Raw genomic sequence first — 20,582 nt, forward strand, 5'->3', positions numbered from 1 at the left:
GGTGGGGCACAAACCACTCCGGCGCCGGCCTAGCCTCTGAAGGTGCGAAAGATACCGCACCTTTGGGGCAGGCTGACGCCGGAGTGACTCACGCCACTCCGACCCGCCGGGACCCCCCACCCCGTCGGGTACGGGAGAATCCAGCCCCATGACTTTGGCTTTATGGATATTCTATTTTCTTTCTAGGTACTGAATTTAAAAATGATACTGCATCAATTCTTAAAAGGTCCCAAATAAATCAATGAAGCAATCAGTAAATCAATAAATCTGTAATCTATCACTATTTGACAGCACTGTCGATAACAGCTTTGCTGATGATTGAGAGGAAGCTAAGGAATGGGTAATTGGTCAGAATAGTTTGATCCTTTATGTGGACAGGACATACCTGATGTTCTGCATAAATTTCCGTATTGTTAGATCGATGCCTGTGATGTAGCTGTAATCCAACTGCTTGGTTACGGGTAATTGTAATTGTAAAGCCCCAGATGATCATATGCTGCTTTCCCTATTTAAGAGGAAGAGCTGATGTGGTGGTTTAACCTGAGGATCACCACACCTCAGGTGAGGGGCAAGATTGAGAAAGCGGAGCCTTCATGAATAACCTCAGCTGGTAAGGGAATTGAACCCGCGCTTTTGGCCTTGCTCTGCATCACAAACCAGCTGTCTACAGTACACGTCTTCATACTACAGACAAAATACTGTCAGGGGCCATAGCTTTTGCATATCCAGTAAATTCAGCTGTTCTTGATATCATCTGAAGCAGGTCAAATTTTTGAAAGACTCGCATCTATGATCGTGAAGATGTCAAAAAACCAAAATGCATTGTAATCTGGAAACTTCTGGCTGAAAATGATTACAAATGCTTCAGCTTTGACTCTTGCACTGACATGCTGAGAACAGGGAAAGGACCTTTCACATCATTGAGGATGAGGATGTTTACGGAGCCTCCTCCAATCAGTTGTTTAATTCACCACAGCCAATCTAATGTGACAGGACTGCAGAGCTCAGATATGATCCATTAGTTTGTATGGTGCCATGTCTATCACATGCTGCTTCTGCTGTTTAGCATGCATATTGTCTTCTGTTGCAGCTTTACCAGGTTGACATTTTTTTTAGGTATGCCGGATTCTGTTCCTGGCATGCTGTCCTACACTCATGGCTGAATGTGGGTTGGTCCCCTGGCTTGATGGTAATGGTAGCATGAGGGATATCCTGGTCGATGACGTTAAAAAATATAATTAAATAAAATTTTGCTGCTGCTGTTGGCCCAAAGTGCTTCATTTATACGCAGCTTTGAGCTGCTAGATCTGTTCTAAATCTATTCCATGATTTGAGTGTCCTTACTGTGAAGGTAGAACTTCGCTTTCACAAGGGCTGTGTGGTAGTCACCCCTACCAATACAGTCATGGACATATGCATTTGTGACAGGAAGAGGTCAAGTGGATTGTTCCCACTTGTTGGTTATATAATCACCCCACAAAAACCCAGTCTGGCAGATATCTTCAGGTCTCGGCCAGCACGCTCAGTAGTGGTGCTACCAAACCCATCTTTATGATAGACATTGAAATATATTCTGTGTCCTTGTTCTCCTCAGTGCTTCTTCCAGTTGGTGTTCAACATGGAGAAACACTGATTCATCAGCTGAGGGAGAGCAGAAGTTGTAACTAATAGGAGAATTCTTTGCCCAAGTTTGACCCTGATGCCATGAGATTTTATGGGGTCCAGAGTCCGTGTTGAGAACTCCCAGGACCACTCCTTCCAGACTGAGTCTGTCCTGCAAGTGAAGGAATCTGAGTTGGGAATCAGCCTCCTTTCCCTGTTCTCAGTGTTGGATCAGTAGCTTTATCTTGTTCCTGTATTGAATCATTCACCTTTCTTGTCCTGATTTATGAAACATTTACTTTTCCTTCTTTCCAGCAATGAATCAATCGTTTTTCCTTGGCCTGAGTGCCTGAGTATTGTCTTGCTCCCTTTCCCTTGTGAGTTATGTCAGCCATATTTTTGTGTCTCATTATTGAATTAATTGCTGCTTCTCTCAGTACCATAAAAAAATTAACAAAATATTTGTTCTTTTGAACCATATGTTTATATCTTTTTTTTTTGAAAAAATATTTTAATTTTATTTTAAAGCCAGATGCACCTGACTTGAAAAGGTACCTATATTTAACCTGTTGCTTCGAGAGGCAGGCAAATGAGTTGTTTAAGGCTTTTATTAAATATATTACCTCATGATTCTCAGCATATCTAAAGCACAGACTGGTGCAGACCCACTTCAAAGGGATACTGGATCTTTATTCTGTAGGCCTGTGTGATATGTTGTTCTACAGCAGTTTGTGATTAACAGTGCAAGGTATACTAATGGATGTTTTCAGCTCCACTGATCAGTGCTCTATGCAGCTTTCTGTTGCACTTTTTTGAATGTTGTAAAATATGCATTATAAGGTGAACTTGTATAAATCACATCCTTCTCTGTTTAAAGTTTTACCAGCGAAGTACAAATAGAAGTTGCACTTTAGGGGATCTCTGTGGTTCAGGGGATTAGCCGTTAGCTTAGAAAACCTGAATCACTGCAAATCTGGTGCACTAATCTCCATGCCCAGTTATCAGAACATAAAAAATAGGATTAGGAGCTGCCCGTTTGTGCCCTCATGCTTCCCTTCCATTCATTATAATCACGGCTGATCTTCTGCTTCAACTCACTGGGTGGCATGGTGGCACAGTGGTTAGCACTGCTGCCTCATAGCACCACAGACCGGGTTCAATTCTGGCCTTGGGTGACTGTGTGGAGTTTGCACATTCTCCCCATGTCTACATGCGTTTTCTCTGGATGCTCCGGATTCCTCCCATCCAAAGATGTGCAGGTGAGGTGGATTGGCCATGCTAAATTGCCCTTCAGTGTCTAAAAGATTAGGTTAGCTAACAGGGATAGGGTGGGGTATGGTCCTAGGTAGGGTGCTCTTTCAGAGGATCGATGCAGATTCAATGGGCCAAATAGCCTCCTTCCGTACTGTAGGAATTCTGTGATTCTAACCTTTTCCACCTATTCTTTCATTCCCTGAGAGTTCAAAACACAGCCTTAATTATACTCAGCGATGGAGCATCTACAAATTCCTGGAGTAGGGAATTTCAAAGATTCTTAACCCTTTTGGTGATAACATTTTTCATCGTTAGTCTAAAATGATCAACCCTTTATCCTGAGGCTAGCTGTTCTGGATTCCGTATAAATGTGGGCCAGTTTCAAGCTCGCCCTTGAAATTGATACATTTTCAATCCATTGTCAAGAGGCCAACAGTTAAAATACCTGAAACAGACTCCAGTTTACTTTGCAAAATGTTCTTCATTACAACATTGCTCACCTTGTATTTAACAGGCTGTAATGCACTCTGGGATATCACAAGGTTGTGAACGGTGTTATAAAAATACAAGCCATCTCCTTTCTTTTTAAAATTGCTGCAAATTCAGGTGTTAGTGGGAAAAACAGCTATGCAGACCAGAAATTGGATGCCTTTATGAGAGGAGGTTTACAGGTCATATGCTTTTTCCAGTCCAAACTTCCAAGGCATAGCTTAAAGTAGAACATCACAATGCTCAGTTCAGTCTTGGATGTGGCTGCCTTGTATGGAGAAACAAAGGCGATGATTTTGCGCCCACGCACACCATTTGCACTTGAGGTGAACGCAGGTGCACAATATTATAGGACTCAGAAAACAGGAATCTGGCCTGTTTTCTGATTTCCCCCACACCTCGCGAAGACATATCGAGGTTCCCACCGAGGAAGGTCAGGAACTTCACCACTCCCCACGCTAATGGCTAGTTGGCTGAATGGTTTCACATTATAGCATTGATAATTTAGTGCAGCACAGTGGCACAGTGATTTACACTGCTGCTTCACAGCGCCAGGGACCCAGGTTCAATTCCGGTCTCAGGTGACTGTGTGGAGTTTGCACGTTCTTCCTGTGTCTGTGTGGGTTTCCTCCAGGTGCTCCGGTTTTCTCTCACAGTCCAAAGATGTGCAGGTTAGGTGGATTGGTTATGCTAAATTACCTCTCAGGGTGGAGTTGCAGGAATAGGGCAGGGAATTGGGCGTAGGTAAGGTGGTCTTTCTGAGGATCGGTGCAGACTTGATTGGTCGAATGGCCTCTTTTTGCGCTGTAGGGATTCTATGATTCTATGAAAAGAACGCACAGCAGCAAAGAGCAGCACTGTGCTAACACAAACCACTAACATTGACACACCACCTGATGGGTAAAATAACTGCCTTGCTCTTTATTTGAACATTGTGGATTGAGTTTATTTATCATTAATAAACTTCCAGAAGAAGCTAGATATTAATCTTTACACCTGACATCTGTTTCTGTCCATAGTTGACACAATGTTGAGCCATGGCTGCGTTGGGTAGCCTTAGATTCCCTAGTATTATCTTTACAATCTTCACCTCTCATCACAAGGTCTGGCATAATGAATAGTTCTAAATTATGGCACAATGAGTGTTCCTCGGAAAATATAGTTTAATCTATATGATTCTGTACTTATTGTATTGAGATTGAAAATATTCACATGATACGCCTCATAAAACACAGCATTGTGCAGAGGGACATAAATAGAAACACTAATGCAGATACTGACCCTATGGACTTTCAGAAATGCTGGTCACATTACTGTTGCGGACCACTGATGTGATTGTTGGCTCTGCTGACAAATGCACCTGAAGCTTTACCACACAATTATGAGCTGCAAACTGGCTGACAATACGAATGTCCCCTGAATGAGATTTAGCATATCACTTCAGCACCAAGCTCACCATGAGTGCCACTGTTGGCAACATTCATTTGTTTAAAAAATATTTTTATTCTCCTTTTTCACATTTACCCCCAAATTTACACCCAACAATAAACAATAATCAGTAACGAATGTAACGTCAATCCCCATATCAATAACAACGATCCCATCCTCCCACCAAATCCCAAACATTAGCCCGCATGTTAACATAACCAAATGATAAAAAGGAATCAGGAATCACCCAAAGTCAGCATTAACACACACAGCCCCCCCTGCCCCCAACCCTCCCAGCCCCCAGCCATCTCGACCTAATGCTTGATGTGATCCAATTCTCGAAAGTGCATAATGAATAACGCCCATGAATTGTAGAACCCCTCAATCCTACCCCTCAGTTCAAATTTGACCTTTTCAAGTGTCAAGAATTCCAGCAGGTCCCCTCACCATGCCAGGGCACAGGCTGGAGAGGTTGATCTCCATCCTAACATGATCTGTCTTTGGGCGTGTGGTGATATGCATCACTGTAAATACACAAGGGGTTAATGTAAATACACATAGACTAGATAGACACTAGAGGCGCAACAGAGACATGACACACAGACATTCAACCAATAGGCCAGTAAGACAGGACGCAGGGGGGCATTGCACCAACCCATATATAAGGACACAGCACACATGATCTTTCTCTTTCCAGTGGAGACACTTAGTGAGTACATAGGGTTGATTTGGAACACATCACACCCACCACGTGGATTGTAGCAGACTGGTTCGTCAGTCTGAGTAGCTACAGCAGGATTAACAGGAGAGTCGAATCCAAGTAGGAGAAACGTTAACAGTTTAATAAATGTGTTGAAGCTATCTCCAAGTCTGAACCTTCCTTTGTCAGAGTGTACATCAAGGAAGCAGCTTCTGCTACGTCAAGAGCATAACAAAACAGGGCGATCAACGAAGTGAAGGCTACAACATCTGCCTTCGCACCCGTTTCCAACCTCGGCCGATCCGACACCCCGAATATGGCTTCCTGAGGGCCCAGGTCCAGTTTCACATGCAACACTTTAGAAATTACCCTAAAAACCTCCTTCCAGTAATCCTCCAGCTTTGGACAGGACCAAAATATATGAACATGGTTTGTGATCCCCCCCCCACCCCCCTGCAACTTTCACGCACATCTTCTACCCCCTCAAAGAGCCGGCTCATCCTCGCCTTTGTATGGTGTGCTCTATACACCACCTTCAGTTGTATCAGCCCCAAACACGCACACGAGGTGGAGTCATTCACCCTCTGGAGCACCTCACACCATATCCTCCATACCCTCTACCAACTCTTCCTCCCACTTTGCCTTGATCCCTTCTAGCGGCGCCTTCTCCTCCTCCGAAAGAGCCCCATAAACCACTGATCCAACTCCCTTCTCCAGTCCCCGTCATCAGCACCTCCTCCAGCAATGTGGAAGCCGGTTCTACTGGGCAGCTCTGTATCTCCTTTCTGGCAAAGTGTCAAACTGCATGTATCTAAATATTTCCCCCTGCTCCAGCCCATACTTTGCGCCCAGCTCCTTCAATCCCGCAAACCGACCCCCAAGAAACGAATCTTTTAGTGTCCTAGTTCCTTTCTCCTCCCATCTCCGAAAATTTCCATCCCACTTCGCTGGCTCAAATCTATGGTTCCCCCAAATCGACATTTCCCTTGACCCTGCATCCAACCCAAAGTGCTGTCAAAATGCCTCCAAATTCTCAACAAAGCTATTACTACCGGATTCCCTGAGTATCTCCCCGGGGCCGCTGGCAGCAACATTCATATGTTACATATTGCGCAGAGGCCGGAATTAAATGCTTCAGCTTTGTCAATATACCTATGTAAAATCTGAACTTTCATCGTCACTTCTCCTGCATCACTCAATGTATTAGAGTGTTGTAATCCCAGTTGTTATTCTACTGGATGAGAAGATCCCGAACGTAACCCTGGTTCAAAAGTCTGTAACTTTTATTTTTTTTTTTAATCAATTGTGGAGGAACAGAGTCAGAGGTACTGATAATTAGTTTGACAACAAGAAAAATACATTTATTAAACATGAAAATAAAATGGATTATAATGCAATATGGCAGGCAGTACAATGGTTAGCACTGTTGCTTCACAGCACCAGGTATCCGGGTTTGAAACCCGGCTTGGGTCACTGTCTGTGTGGAGTCTGCACGTTCTCCCGGTGTCCACGCGGGTTTCCTCCGGGTGCACCGATTTCCTCCCACAAATCCCGAAAAACGTGCTTGCGTGGTAAATTCGACATTCTGAATTCTCCCTCAGTGTGCCCGAATAGAGTGGCAACTCGGAGATCTTCACAGTAACTTCATTGCAGTGTTAATGTAAGCCTACTTGTGACACTAAGAAAGATTATTATTTGCTCCCCTTTAGCTTAACAAATACACACAGATTTTACAATTAAGACTCTCCCAGGATATTACATCAACCCATTTCAGGATTTCCTTGTCTCAAATGACTTCCACTGTTCCTCACACTCTGATATTCAGCAAATACTGTCTTCCCAATTACTTTAAAATTAGTTTCACAGACTGTACTAAAACGTACCAATCTTTAGGATTATTTGAGAAACCTTTGGGATTACTTTAAAAATGTAGCTTCCCAGCTGCTGATTCCTTCTCAACTTTGTCTGTGGTGCCCATGAACAATATCCTGTTCTATTTCTAGATTTTTAGAACTGGCTGTCCTTAAATTTCTCTGGCGCTTGCTTTCTTGCATATGACTCAATTGTACTGCTTCTCTTTCCTCGAGCAAAGCTAAGAAATGTTTCTTCTCTGTCTGTCTATCTGCGACTACTTTTGTTTCAGTTTAAAAAGAATAAGAACAAAGAAAACCTTTTTTGTTTACCTTACAAAGGCCTCTGGTTGCTAAGCAACGTATGCATAAATCTGCTTTTTCACACTGCAGCTCTCTCTATCACAGTAGAATCCCAGTTGGAATTAAAACCAACCACCACAGATACAAACGCCTTTGTCCAGCATGAATCTAACTACAGGCCTTTACAGGCTAACAAACATTAAATTCTACCCACCTAAAGCTATACCCTGGGCGCGATTTAAATGGAATAAAATCTCCGTCCGGTTTTGGGCACCGAAGAACATCCTGCTATTCAACGGCACTTTGTCAACTTTTTCCGGCCTCGGAGAGTTTCTCTCCATTGAGGCCATACTTAGAGTCACTTCCTGCTGGAACGCCCAGCAAGAAAGGCTCCTCACAGATCGGGGCACCATTTTGTTTGGCGTCCCGATCTCTCCCCCCACCGTTCTCAACTCAGCTCCCCCACCCATTTTCAACCACCCCCCAACCTCAGGTAGGCCCCTGGGAAAACCTCCTCACCCCACCCCCTCCATCTGATAAGGCCCACACAGGCCCAATACTTAACAGTGCCAACCTGGCACTTGGGCACCTTGGAAGTGCCACCGAGGAAGTGCTAGGGAGGCACTGCCAGGGTGCCCATGTGCACTGCCAGGCTGGCAATGCCCAGGCACCAGAGGGGGTGCCAGGATGCCACTTTGCCCTGTTCGCAACCATCTAGGGTCTGCAATGCCCCCCCCCCCCCCCCCCCCGGTGCTTTTGCGACTGCTTGTGGCAACCAGTACTAAATAATGCCCTGACGAAGTCTTTCTGGCACGGCCATTAGGTCCGGGCACCAGGAGAATCCTATGCACGCATATTTAAATGAGCCTAAATGCAGATCTGGCTCACGCCCAGTGAGAGTGAGATCTGGCTCACGCCCAGTGAGAGTGAGATCCAGATCACAACATCTCACAAGACTCCATTAAATCCCTCAAGGCGTTTTGAACAGCGCAAGTCTGGCGAGAGGCCTCTCGCGAAATTCAACAGCTTCGTCCCGACACTAAGTCGAGTGCAATGAGGCTGTTAAATTACGCCCCTTTTTTCTAAGTCTACCGATACAAATATAAATCCCTTAAAACTACCTTTGTTTTCCTAATAGCACAAGAAAGATCGATCAGCATTACTTTTTTTATTCATTCATGGGATGTAGGCATCGCTCAGCCAGCATTTCTTTTGCTCAGCCATAATTGTCCTTGAGAAGGTGATTGTGAGCTGCCTTCTAGAACTGCTGCAGTCCATGTGGTCTTGCTACATTCACAGTGCTGTTAGGGAGGGAGTTCCAGGATTTTGATCCAGTAACAGTGAAGGAACAGCGATATATTTCCAAGTCAGAATGGTGAGTGACTTGGAGAGGAATTTCCCATGGGTCTGCTGCCCTTATCGATCGGGATGTTCGAAGCCTTTGATTTGGAAGGTGGAGTCTAAGGAACCTTGGTGAGTTCCTACAGTTCATCATGTTGATGGTACACACGACTGACACTGTCAACTGGTGGTAGAGGGAGTGAATGTCTATGGATGGGGTGCCAGTCAAGTGAGCTGCTTTGACCCAGATGGTGTCAAGTGTCTTGAGCATTGTTGGAGCTGCATTCATTCAGGTAAGTGGAGTGTATTCCATCGCATTCTTAAATTGTGGGACAGCTAGGACATAGAAAATAAGACACAGAATCAGAAAGCACAGAAGGAGCCATTCTACCCATTATATTATGCAAGCTCATGGGTTGGTTGTCTCACCTCTCAGAAGACAAATATCCATCACATAGCTGAGGCAGCATGGTGCTTTCCCAAGCTGATGTCAGTTGGATAATGGATTTGGATTTACATTTAATGGTGAATTCTGCCACTTATCATGTTTGCTCTGAGGAGACTCTTGTACATGGTGGACAGCCTTTGGGGAGTCAGAGAGTGAGTTGCTCACCACAGGATTTACTCACCACAGGATTTCTAGCCTCGGACCTGTTCTTGTAGCCACAGTAGTTATATGGCTTGCCCAGTTCAGTTTCTGGTCAATAGTAACCCCCAGGATGTTGGTAACGGAGGATTTAGCAATGGTAATGTTATTCAATATCAAGGGACAATGATTAGATTATCTCTCATTTGAGATGGCCATTGCCTGGCACATGTGTTACTTGAATGGGATTTATTACTTCTGTGCCCAAGTCTTGCTGCATTTGGACATAGACTGCTTCTGTATCTGAGGAGTGCTAATGGTGCTGAACATTGTTCAGCCATCAGAGAACATCCCTACTTCTTACCTTATGATGGAGGGAAGGTCATTGCTGAAAGAGTTGAAAATGGTTGGGCCGAGGACACTACTCTAGGGAACTTTTACAGTGTATATCCTGCAGCAAAGATAAAGTGACATCTAGCAACCTCAACCATCTTCCTTTGTATTATGTTTGACTCTAACCAATGGAGAGTTTTTCTCCTGATTCCCATTTGATCCAGTTTCACTCTAGCTCCTTGAAGCCATGCTCGGTTAAATGCTGCTTGATGTCAAGAGCAATCACTCTCACCTCACCTCTGGAGTTCAACTCTTTTGCCCATGTTTGAACCAAGGCTGCAATGAGGTCACGAGCTGAGTGGTCCTGGTGGAACTCAAACTGAGGATATTGCTAATGACCCCTTCCATTACTTTACTGTTGGTCAAGAGAAAACTGGTTTAGTGTCAGTTGGTCAATTTGGATTTTTCCTGCTTAATCTAGGACATACCTGGACAATTTTTCACATTTTGTCTGGGTAAAAGGAAGTGGTGTAGCTGTACTAGAACAGTTTAGCTACGGGAGTGGCACGTTCTGGAACACACATCTTCAGTACTATTGCCGGAACATTGTCAGGATCCATGGTCTTTGCAGTAGCCAATACCTTCAGCCTTCTCTTGATACCACGTTGGAGAATCAAATTGACTCAAGACTGGGACCTCCAGAGGTGACCAAGATTTTTCATCCACTCAGCACTTCTGGCTAAAAATGACTGCTTTCAACTGCCCAAGAAGTGGTCTTTGGAAGATAGAGAAGATATTCTTTTCATTTACTTAGTTATTTTTCTATCTTGGTGGTCTGCTGGATGCCAATTGCCTGGACACATTGAGCAGGGAGAAAGGATATTTTGGTCTTGTCTTTATTCACTGATCGGCGAGTCTCATTATAGGTTAAACTTGTGACAGACAGTCCTCCTTCATGGTTTGAAATTGCATAACCCGCAGCTCTGGGTTATTTTCAAAGTCCAGGTAAATCTTTGTTAAAAAGGGAAACAGTTCCTGGAATGAAAACTCTAACCTCCCAAATTTGTCACTGGATACAAGAATAGTGTACAGTTAGGACATAGAAATTAAGACACAGAATCAGAAAGCACAGAAGGAGCGATTCTACCCATTATATGATGCAAGCTCATGGGTTGGTTGTCTCACCTCACAGAAGACAAATATCCATCACATAGCTGAGGCAGCATGGTGCTTTTCCAAGCTGATGTCAGTTGGATAATGGATTTGGATTTACATTTAATGGTGAATTCTGCCACTTATCATGTTATCTCTGAAGAGACTCTGGCCCTCTTCTCAGGGGCTAAAATCCACAATTGGCTATCACCTCGTGACACCCACTCAGTGGGAGGTGAGGAAGCTAAAAGGTGTCTTGGATTTAGCATGGTGTCAAGATGACACATTCAGTGATTGAAATTAAAACAACTCCTCATGATAGACTTGACAATCTGATGACAGAGCCAGGCAGTTCATCCGTACACCATGGCACCGTAAATAATTGATTGGTGAGCCATACCACTGTTGCATTTGGGAGGAGTGGACTTATCACTCAGGAATTCTGCAAACCAGTGCCCAGTTGAACAAGAAGCGAGCTTGCCCATGCTCTATGGTGCTATATTTGTGCAATTTTAGCTCGCTAAATTTCAGCAATATGCCACAAACGTGTAACATTCTCAAAGCCTTGGCTTTGAGAGGCAACGGGGAATTCTGCATATGTCATTTTTCAAAGCTTCATTCAGAGACTCATCATCCCCTCGTGATTTTGAATCCTTTGTCCACGGCTCCTCTCAGGCGTTCTTTTCTCCAAGGAAAACAGTCCCAACCGCTCCAATCTATCCTCATAGCTATAGTTCTTTAGCTTTGGAATTGTTCTTGTCAATCCCCTCAGTTCTCTTTCAAATGCCTTCACATCCTTCCTCAATGTGGCACCCAGAATTAGACACCGTGCTCTAGATGAGACCCATCAAATGCCTCATGCAAGTTCAATATAGCCTCTTCCCTCTTGTAATCAATGCCCCAATTAATAATAAATTAGGTATTATACACTTTTTAAACTGCTCTTTCAAACTGCTCTGTCATCTTCAATTACTTACGTACCTATACACCGAGGTCACTCTGTTCCTGCACCTCCTTTACAGTTTCTCCCTTTAGTTTATACTCTCCATATTTGTCCTGTCAAAATGAATCACCTTACACTCCTCTGCATTGAACTTCATCTGCCACTAGTCCAGGAGTTACAGATTACTGAAAAGGGGGTCAAGGGCACAAGTGGTGGTTTCAAGCAGTTTATTAAGAACCATCAATTTAGATATGATCCATGAGTTAGCTAGACAGGAAAAACATAGGATCTATAGCAGATGAGATAGTTTGCCGGTTTCAAATAACAAAAAGGCTAATGAAGCAGGGTGAGAGTGTTAGTTTCTTCTATTCTCTTGAGAGCAAAATGTTAATTGGAGGCAGCATAGATCAACTTGGATTCTGTCCAAACTGTTTTCCCCTCTTGATTATCTGCTTTTATACTTTATTTCTAGGGGGCAATTGGGCCTCTCACACAAATTACTAATTCAATCCAATTTTTCCATTCAAATGTCCGATTACTAAGCAACAGTCATTCGAGGTATTTGCACATCTTGTATATATCCTTCCTTTTCCAGCTTCCTCTTGCTCCTGAGACTTTTTTGAATTTATTTTTCATGGGATATGAGCACCACCGGCAAGGCCAACATTTGTTGTCCATCCCTAATTGCCCTTGAACTGGCTTGCTGGGTTATTCCAGAGGGTAGTTTAGAGTCAATCACGTTACTGTAGATCTGGAGTCACATGTCGGCCAGACCAGTTAAGGATGGTGGATATCCTTCCCGAAAGGGACGTTTGTGAACCAAATGGGTTTTTCCAAGGATTAATGATAGTTTCATGGTCACCATTACTGAGACCAGTTTTAAGATCCAAAATTAATTTAATTCAAATTTGATCAGCTATCATGGTGGGATTTGAACCTGTATCCCCAGAACATTAGACTGAACCTCTGGATTACTTGTCCAGTGACATTACCATTATACCATTTTATTGCTTCCATTGTAAGACATCTTATTCATTTAGAGAGTATTGTGGTAGTATAACTAGCATAACCCACTGCTCTTTTGTGCCAGAGGATAGTATACGTCCACCTGGACAAGCAGACAATATCTCACTTAGCATTTCATTTGAAAGAGAGCACTTCCGATAATGTAGTGTTCTCACCATACTGCACTGAGGCCCCAATCTGTATTATAGAGTTAAACTCAATATGGGGATTTGAATCCATGGCGGTATTTTATGGCCCCTCCCATCCCAGTGGGATTTCCGGTTCTGCTAAAGTCAATCTACAGCTTGCTGCATTTTCCAGTCCCGTCCCCACTGTAACTGGGCTGTAAAATTTCACTCCATGACATTTTGAATTGAAGTTCAGAGTTTTACCTACTGAACTAACACTTTGTACAATGATACATCGTCAGTTGGTCCCAGGACCACAAAAGTGCACTATATCCTTGCCCATGAAAATTGATACATATCCACTGGTTCTGTGGATTCATACTACAGGCTACAATATGTAACAACACTATCACAGAAAGATTAAGATGCATTTGCTGCATTGGAGAAAGTTTTGGAGCATGTCAGATATCTGAAGCCTATTCTTAAGACATTACAGAGAAGCTTACCATGTTGGCAGTTAGTGCTTTCACACTGCACAACTGTGAACAATACGCTTCATCTTCACAACACTTTCATATTTAAATTACACCTTGAAAATTGGCTGAAGCAAGTGTATAATTGCAGTGAGATTGTTCGGAGAGAAACATGTCCTGACGTCATGGAGCTTTAGAAAGTATTTATATTGTGTCTTTCACTCAGGAGACGTTATGATGTAAATCCAACCCATTATAGACAGGATCACTTTTCAGCAAATCTGCATATTAGATGAGACAGTGTCCCAGAACAATTCAGAAATCAAACACAATATGACAGCAAGCCACAATAAGGAGATATTAGTAAAGATGATCAAACATCTGATCGAAGGGTAGGGTTTAAGAAGTGTCTTAAAGGAGAAAAATAAGTTAGTAAGGATAGTGAGGCTGGCTTAAAGTGTGATAGAATAGTCAAGTCTGGAGATAACAAAAAGTGTCAGCAGCAGAAGACTGCAGAGGGAGGGATGGATACAGGCATTGTTGTGGAAATAGGCTGTTTTAGACAGAGGGAAACTTCAACCCATGATAAGTGCACAACCCTAATCTGTAGCAGTGGTTCTGATATCATTCTTAGTGACTCCTTGCTAATAACAGCACATTCTCAGCATGCCTCCCAATAGTAACACTCTCAGGGACCCTCTGGTAATATCAACACATTCCCTAGGGACCTCCTGTATTTGCTCACTGTGAGGGACCACTGTTGATATTGTCATACCACAGGAAATCTCATAATATTGACAAACTGTAAGGATCCTTGGAAATAATGAAACATCCTCAGAGACTTCTATAATATTGACACACTGTCAGGGAACCACAAATATTACTGAGGACCTGTGGAAATACAGTCGCATTATACAGTGTGAGGGGGGGCCATGTCAATTTCTGAAAGACTGCATCTACTTGAAGGAAATCATGTAATTGCAGGACACATTCTTCATTAACATTGGCAGCGACAGAAATAATGAACCAGAAAGTCAACAAATACAGCAATCTGATGACCTCAGTGACCTTTTGAATCACCTTGCAGAACTGCTAGCCTCTGAAAATCCTGGTTTGAAAGTCCAGGTTAATCTGCTGTTTAAATTAAGAACTCGGCATGACATTTCAAGAAAACAGAATTTGAATCTCACGCTTCTAAATTGTGAACTAGTAACTGCATCTATGCTGAATATAATTGATCACATTTACCATTTTAATTAAGGCTGCCATTCTCTGTTCCTCCAGGGCATCTCTGTGGAGTTCATGCGTTGTTCTCCCGTTGCTGGCACTGACCTGGATGTCAGCTGTTCTGGCGATGACCGACAGGCGATCAATTTTGTTTCAAATACTGTTTGCTGTTTTTGACTCCGTCCAAGGATTTGTTATTATCACAGTCCACTGCTTCCTGAGGCGAGAGGTATGTGCAGTCACATAGTAAACTTCTTCTCTACAAATCAACTGCACTGAGGGAGGGTCCTCAGGAGTGTGACAATGTGTGTACAATGTGAGCAACATTTTTTAAAAAATGCCTGTGCTGAGGCTGCAGCTCGTGGGGCTCTTGTGCACAGGTATGCCTCACATGGCTCAAGTAGGTGAACATGGATTGGAAGCAGAGATTTGTCTCCTGCGAGTACCTGCCCTCAGACCAGATGCGGGGTTGGAGAGGGTCTGAATCATGCATAAAGGCAAGGGATGTCCAGTATTGTGGTACAGTTTTTAAACCTGAAGGAGATCAATATCTGAGAATGCCGCTCCACCACAGTGGAACTTAACCAGGCATTTACACAAGCCATTCGTAGAGGAGTCAATAAAATCATGAGTAGAAACCCTGGGCGTGATTCAGCAGCCAAGCTGCACCTGAAAAGCAGCTTGTCGCGGCGCAGTGTGGCCGATAAAGCCGAGAGACCCCACTTTCAGGATCTACCCAGCTTGCAATGTCTCATGAGATTTAACACGATTTCAGGAGACATTGCGATGTAAATCCAACCCATTGTGGACGGGATCACTTTTTAGCAAATCTGCATATTAGATGAGACAGCTAGTCTCGCTCTAATATGCAGATTTCCAAAGTAATCGAGGCACTGGTATCTATCCCCTTTATTTCAGAGACCTCGGGCGAGTGTTGTTCAGCCGTGGTCTCCACAAATAGGGACCAGATGGAATGGCACTCGTGGGGGTCTCCCAGCATATCAGAAGCCCCGAGGTGCATCACTTTGGATGACTCCAAGGGGCACTGTCAGGGTGCAAGGTTGGCACTGCCAAGGTGACACTTTTTGTGCGCTGGTGATTGGGCTGGGGGTTGACCTACGTGGATGTTGGGGGGACCCTCCCATAGTGCACAGGGGCTTGGGGCTGGTCACGTCGGGGGCCTCATTGTCAAGACGCTTATCTTGCACTACTGAGAAGTTCCGGCGAGCAGAGCTCCTCAGTGTAGAAAATGGGGCTACATGGTCCTCGGCTGCATCTTCCCCGCTGAGGCCCCTTATTTAACATGAGTGATGTTGTATAGCCAATGCGGCTTAATGTGCTCGCTATGGGACTTTGCTCCCATTTATTTGAATCACGCCACCTGTCTTACCTTACCCTCCTTAGTCCAGAGAGAAATTGGTTGGAAGTCAGTTGAGGGGCCCCTTTTCAGCTCAGATAACCCAACATAACAGGTACTTAAACTTAGGCCCTTCTGCTTTGAATGACTTACTGAGTGCACTTTGATTGGAATGTTTACCTTCCGAGCTGCTCAAAGGTCGCAAGCACGATCTTACAGTGGTCGACAATCTGTTCTCCAAAAGATATTAGTCGGATTGCTGAGGTGTCACCTTGAGGGAGTTCCAGTGATTCTTTCGAACCTGATATCCTCTCTCAGGATCACAACATTTGTTCTACCACTGTTGCCACTCAAGCAGTGCCCTTACTGTTAGTTTGTCAGCTAGCCAGCTCATACTACTGCCTCCCATACCGAGGTGGTGCTAGAATTGGCCCTGAAAGGCTATTTGCAGTCTACCCAACTGAAAGTCAGACCACCACAGGAAAATATGAAAACTATTAGAACTGAAGTCATAGACCAGAATAAAATCTAGGCAAGAAAAGACAGATGTAATATCAGGTCTACCGCTGGAGATGGTGTCGAAAAAAGCCGACATTCATCCGTATTTTGTATTTGTTCATAAGACCCAGGTGTCACCGGGAAGGCCACATTTATCGCTAATCCTTAATTGCCCTTGGGAAATAATGATGAACTGTCTCCTTGAACCGCTGCAGTCTATCTTGGCTGGTTTAGCTCAGTGGGCTAGACAGAACAAGGCCAGCAGCGCGGGTTCAATTCCTGTACCAGCTCTTCTGAACAGGCGGCAGCGGAATGTGGCGACTAGGGGCTTTTCACAGTAACTTCATACTTGTGACAATAAAAGATCATTATTATTATTGTTATCTTATGTAGCTACACCCCAAAGTGCTGTTAGGAGGGAGTTGCAGGATTTTCACCCAGTGACAGTGAAGGAACAACAATAGTTCCAAGTCAGGATGGTATGTGACTTTGTGGGGAATTTGCAGGTGTTCCCTGTAGTCCTTGTTCGTCTCGCTAGGAGAGATTGCAGGTTTGAAGGCTTTTAAAGACATTCTTTGGCCTGATTTAACAAAAAAAAGTCCCATTTTGGGCGCAAGCCTGCAACGCTGAGAATGAACCCGCTATCAAATGGAACTTTGTTTTTTTTTTGGGCGGAGCTCTGCAGGGAACACCCCGCCAAGGCCGCACTTGACTTTAGTTTTAAATGCCGACCCGATTACTCGATCCCCCACCGTGGCCTCCAGCCCCCCAACACCTCAATTTATCAAATCCAGGGCCCTTGAATCCCCCACTCAACGCACTTCATAAGGGCAGGGCATCCCTGGCATGGGCAACCTGCCACCTGGGCAGCTTGGCATGCCAGCCTGGCACCATGGCAGCACCCCTGCCAGCCTGGAAGTACCACATGGACACCCTGGCAGTGCCATAGTGCCTGAGTGCAGTACCAAGGTGTTAGGCTGGCAGTGCCAAGATTCCCAAGTGTCATTGAGGGTGCCCTGCCCAGAGCACCCTTGGGAAGGCCCCGACCACCCGGGGCCTTCGTTCGTCTGAGAGACCTCCCTAGTGCCGTAACACCTGGTCCACGTTTGTGGACACCAGTCCTGACCTGCGCCACGGCGAGGTCTCCCATGTGCGGGTGTTCGATCCCAGTCCATGGGATACTCCCTCATTGACATATTTAAATTAAGCTAACTGCTTAGGCTAAAATGCAAATCTGGATCCTGCTGAGTGAGGGCGAGATCCAGATTGTGACGTCTCACAAGATCTAGTTAGGCAAGAGGCCTCTCGCGAGATTTAACGGCCTCATCGCATCACTACATTGAGCACAATGAAGCTGCAATATTGCACCCCCAGTTGCTGCAACGTATCCAATAGATGCCACACATTGCTACCACAGCATTCCATTGCTGGAGGACAGAATATTTAAACTGGTGGAGTGGTTGTCAATCAAGTAGCTGTTTTGTCCTGAATGGTGTTGAGCTTCTCGAATGGTGTTGGAGTTGCACTTACCCAGGCAAATCGAGTGTATTCCATCACACCCCTGGCTTGCGCTTTGTAGATTGTAGATCTGCTTGCATCGGGAGATGGATTACACTCCATAAATGTCCCAGCTTCCGACATGCTTTTGGAGCCAAAATACCCATAAGCCCTGTACTGTCAATTCCTGGTCAATGATAACTATCGATGTACTGATGGTGGGAATTCATCAGTATTCCCACCATTCAGCAATGGTAATGTCAGAAAACTGAGTCATGAAGAAAGACTTGGGGCGGAATTTTCTCTTTCTTTTGCTGAGACGCGTTGGGCGTGAAAAGCGGTAAGTAGTCTGCAGGCAGCGTTGGCGCGTTTTTGCATCCATTGAAAAAATGGTTTTGCACAAATTTTATGACATACCCGTGGCAGGCTGACTCTGAATCATTTGCCCCAGTATCACTTGATCATTTCAATCAGGGGACCACTCCAGTTACGCGCCTCCCGCGCACTTGTTCCAAGTCCAGCCAAGTGGATGACAAGCTCGAGGTTTTCTGAAGGACCACTCAACAGAATGCTACATGGAGTGGAGAAGAGGTGGGACATACTGTACCTTCCAGCAAGGTTACCAACCTCGCATGATGGAAGGTGGCAGCATTGGTAAGCGCCAGCTCCCTGCACAAGAGGACAGACATTCAGTGACGGAATAAGACGAATGATCATCTCTGTGCAGCCAGGTTAAGTGTTTCTTCTCATTTGTCACCACTCACACTCCCATCACACATCCACTGGGAACTCACTCACTACCAGGCAGTGTTTGCACTCTCCGCATCTGTCTCTTTGCAGGACAAGCTGGCTCACAATAAAAAAGAAAGAGCACAGACAGGCAAACTACAAATCTCAGCAATAAAGGAGAGAGCCCTCTATGTTGCCAAGGAGGAAGAGGACTGCTCCTGTGCTGAAGGTGAGGTGAGCACAAGAAGTCAAAGTGAAGACCCACAACGTAAGCACCAATCTCGCCAACCTCAGGTGAGTTCCCTGTCTCCTATCCTTATGCCCCTGCCATGCGCTAATGCTTCCCTTTCCTTGCAGTAAAAGCAGTGGAGCAGCACAGAATTGGAAAGCAGCCAGGAGAGCAACTCCAATGGGTTCTCGGACATTCCCATGAAAGAGACGTCACAGTTGTCACTCACACCCTCCACCAGTGGAGAGATTCACACTAACTGGTGAACACTTCACTTCTGATGATCCACAGCCGGCTGAGGCAGATACGTCCCAGAGATCTGGCTCCCGGAGGACTACTAGATACCAGGACTCTGCTGACTCTTAGTCAGATGACGTGCCTCTGGACTCGGTCATTCCTCAGCTGCAGGAGCTCTAAAGGCAAAGTTGACAGTATTGGGAAGTGATGTCCACCACACTCCTCGGATTGCAAAGCCAACTGGAGGAGTCCCATCACCTTATGTCCAAAGAGTTCACTCCGAGGCAGCCAAGGCAACATTACAAGGGTGGCGCCTGCCGTTGAGACCTTGGTGCAGGAGGTTCACTCCATGGTAGGCCATGTTCACTGCATGGTTCAAGGCATCAACTCCATTGTGCCGGCAATTGCAGGCATCCAAAAGTGCCAGCGCCAGAGGACAGCAAAACTTCTGGAACTCACTCCTGCTGCCCTTTATCCTAAGGAGGAACCCAGGGGCCGTCGAGCACCTTAGGGAGGAGGATCAGCTGGTGCATAGCCCCAAGTCTTCCACCCAGATACTCTGGAGGTGTCCAGCCCACCTAACCCTTCTCTTCCTGTGACCGACACTGTCCCAGCCCCTTGAGAGCACACCACAACATAGATTTTGAAGGAACCAGGCTAACCACAATTAGCCCAGATATATGGCTTCCCACATGTGCAGGAATCCATTGATTGCATGTGTGTGGTTCTTCGTTCCCCATGGTGTGAAGGTATTCCCTTCATAAACCGCAAGGTCTTCCACTCCCTGAACGTCCAGATGGTTTGTAACCATGCCAATTGCATCTGCAGGTGTGTGCTAGACTCCTAGAGAGTGTACATGACAGTTACATCCTTGGCCACTATCAGATACTTGAGGTATTTGAAGGTGTCCTTCGACTACAGGGTTGGCTCCTCCGTGACAAGGGTACCCCCTCAGGACATGGCAGAAGAGGATATGGATGAGCAGTACATATCCGCTGCTGAAAACATCATCGAGCAGGGCACCGAGGAAAAAGGCAGAGGAAAGCAGTCAGGCGATGGTGAGGGTCCGATTGGGGAGGTGTGCTGGGGATGCCTTAAGTAACCTCCCACATCATGGATGACCAGGACGTGGAAGTCCCATCAGGAATCTGGTCTTTCCTCAGTAATTGGTAGCAGTGCTTTCCCAACCTTGCAATTGCTCCAGTCATGGGAAGGGTGCAA

The 20,582-nt window shown here is 45.1% G+C and overlaps 1 protein-coding gene across 11 annotated transcripts in view; it reads left to right on the forward strand.

The window, feature by feature from the left end:
• The window catches only part of adgrb2 (adhesion G protein-coupled receptor B2), a 1,298,770-nt gene that overhangs the window by 1,218,183 nt on the left and 60,005 nt on the right, over positions 1–20,582 (forward strand). For all 11 annotated transcript variants that reach the window (XM_038801790.1, XM_038801818.1, XM_038801834.1 and 8 more), the window contains one exon: positions 14,872–15,043. In XM_038801790.1, the coding sequence (XP_038657718.1) occupies positions 14,872–15,043 (172 nt within the window). The remainder of the gene's footprint in view (positions 1–14,871; positions 15,044–20,582) is intronic.

Source organism: Scyliorhinus canicula, chromosome 1 (assembly GCF_902713615.1).
Source record: "Scyliorhinus canicula chromosome 1, sScyCan1.1, whole genome shotgun sequence".
In the NCBI taxonomy this organism is placed as follows: Eukaryota; Metazoa; Chordata; class Chondrichthyes; order Carcharhiniformes; family Scyliorhinidae; genus Scyliorhinus; species Scyliorhinus canicula.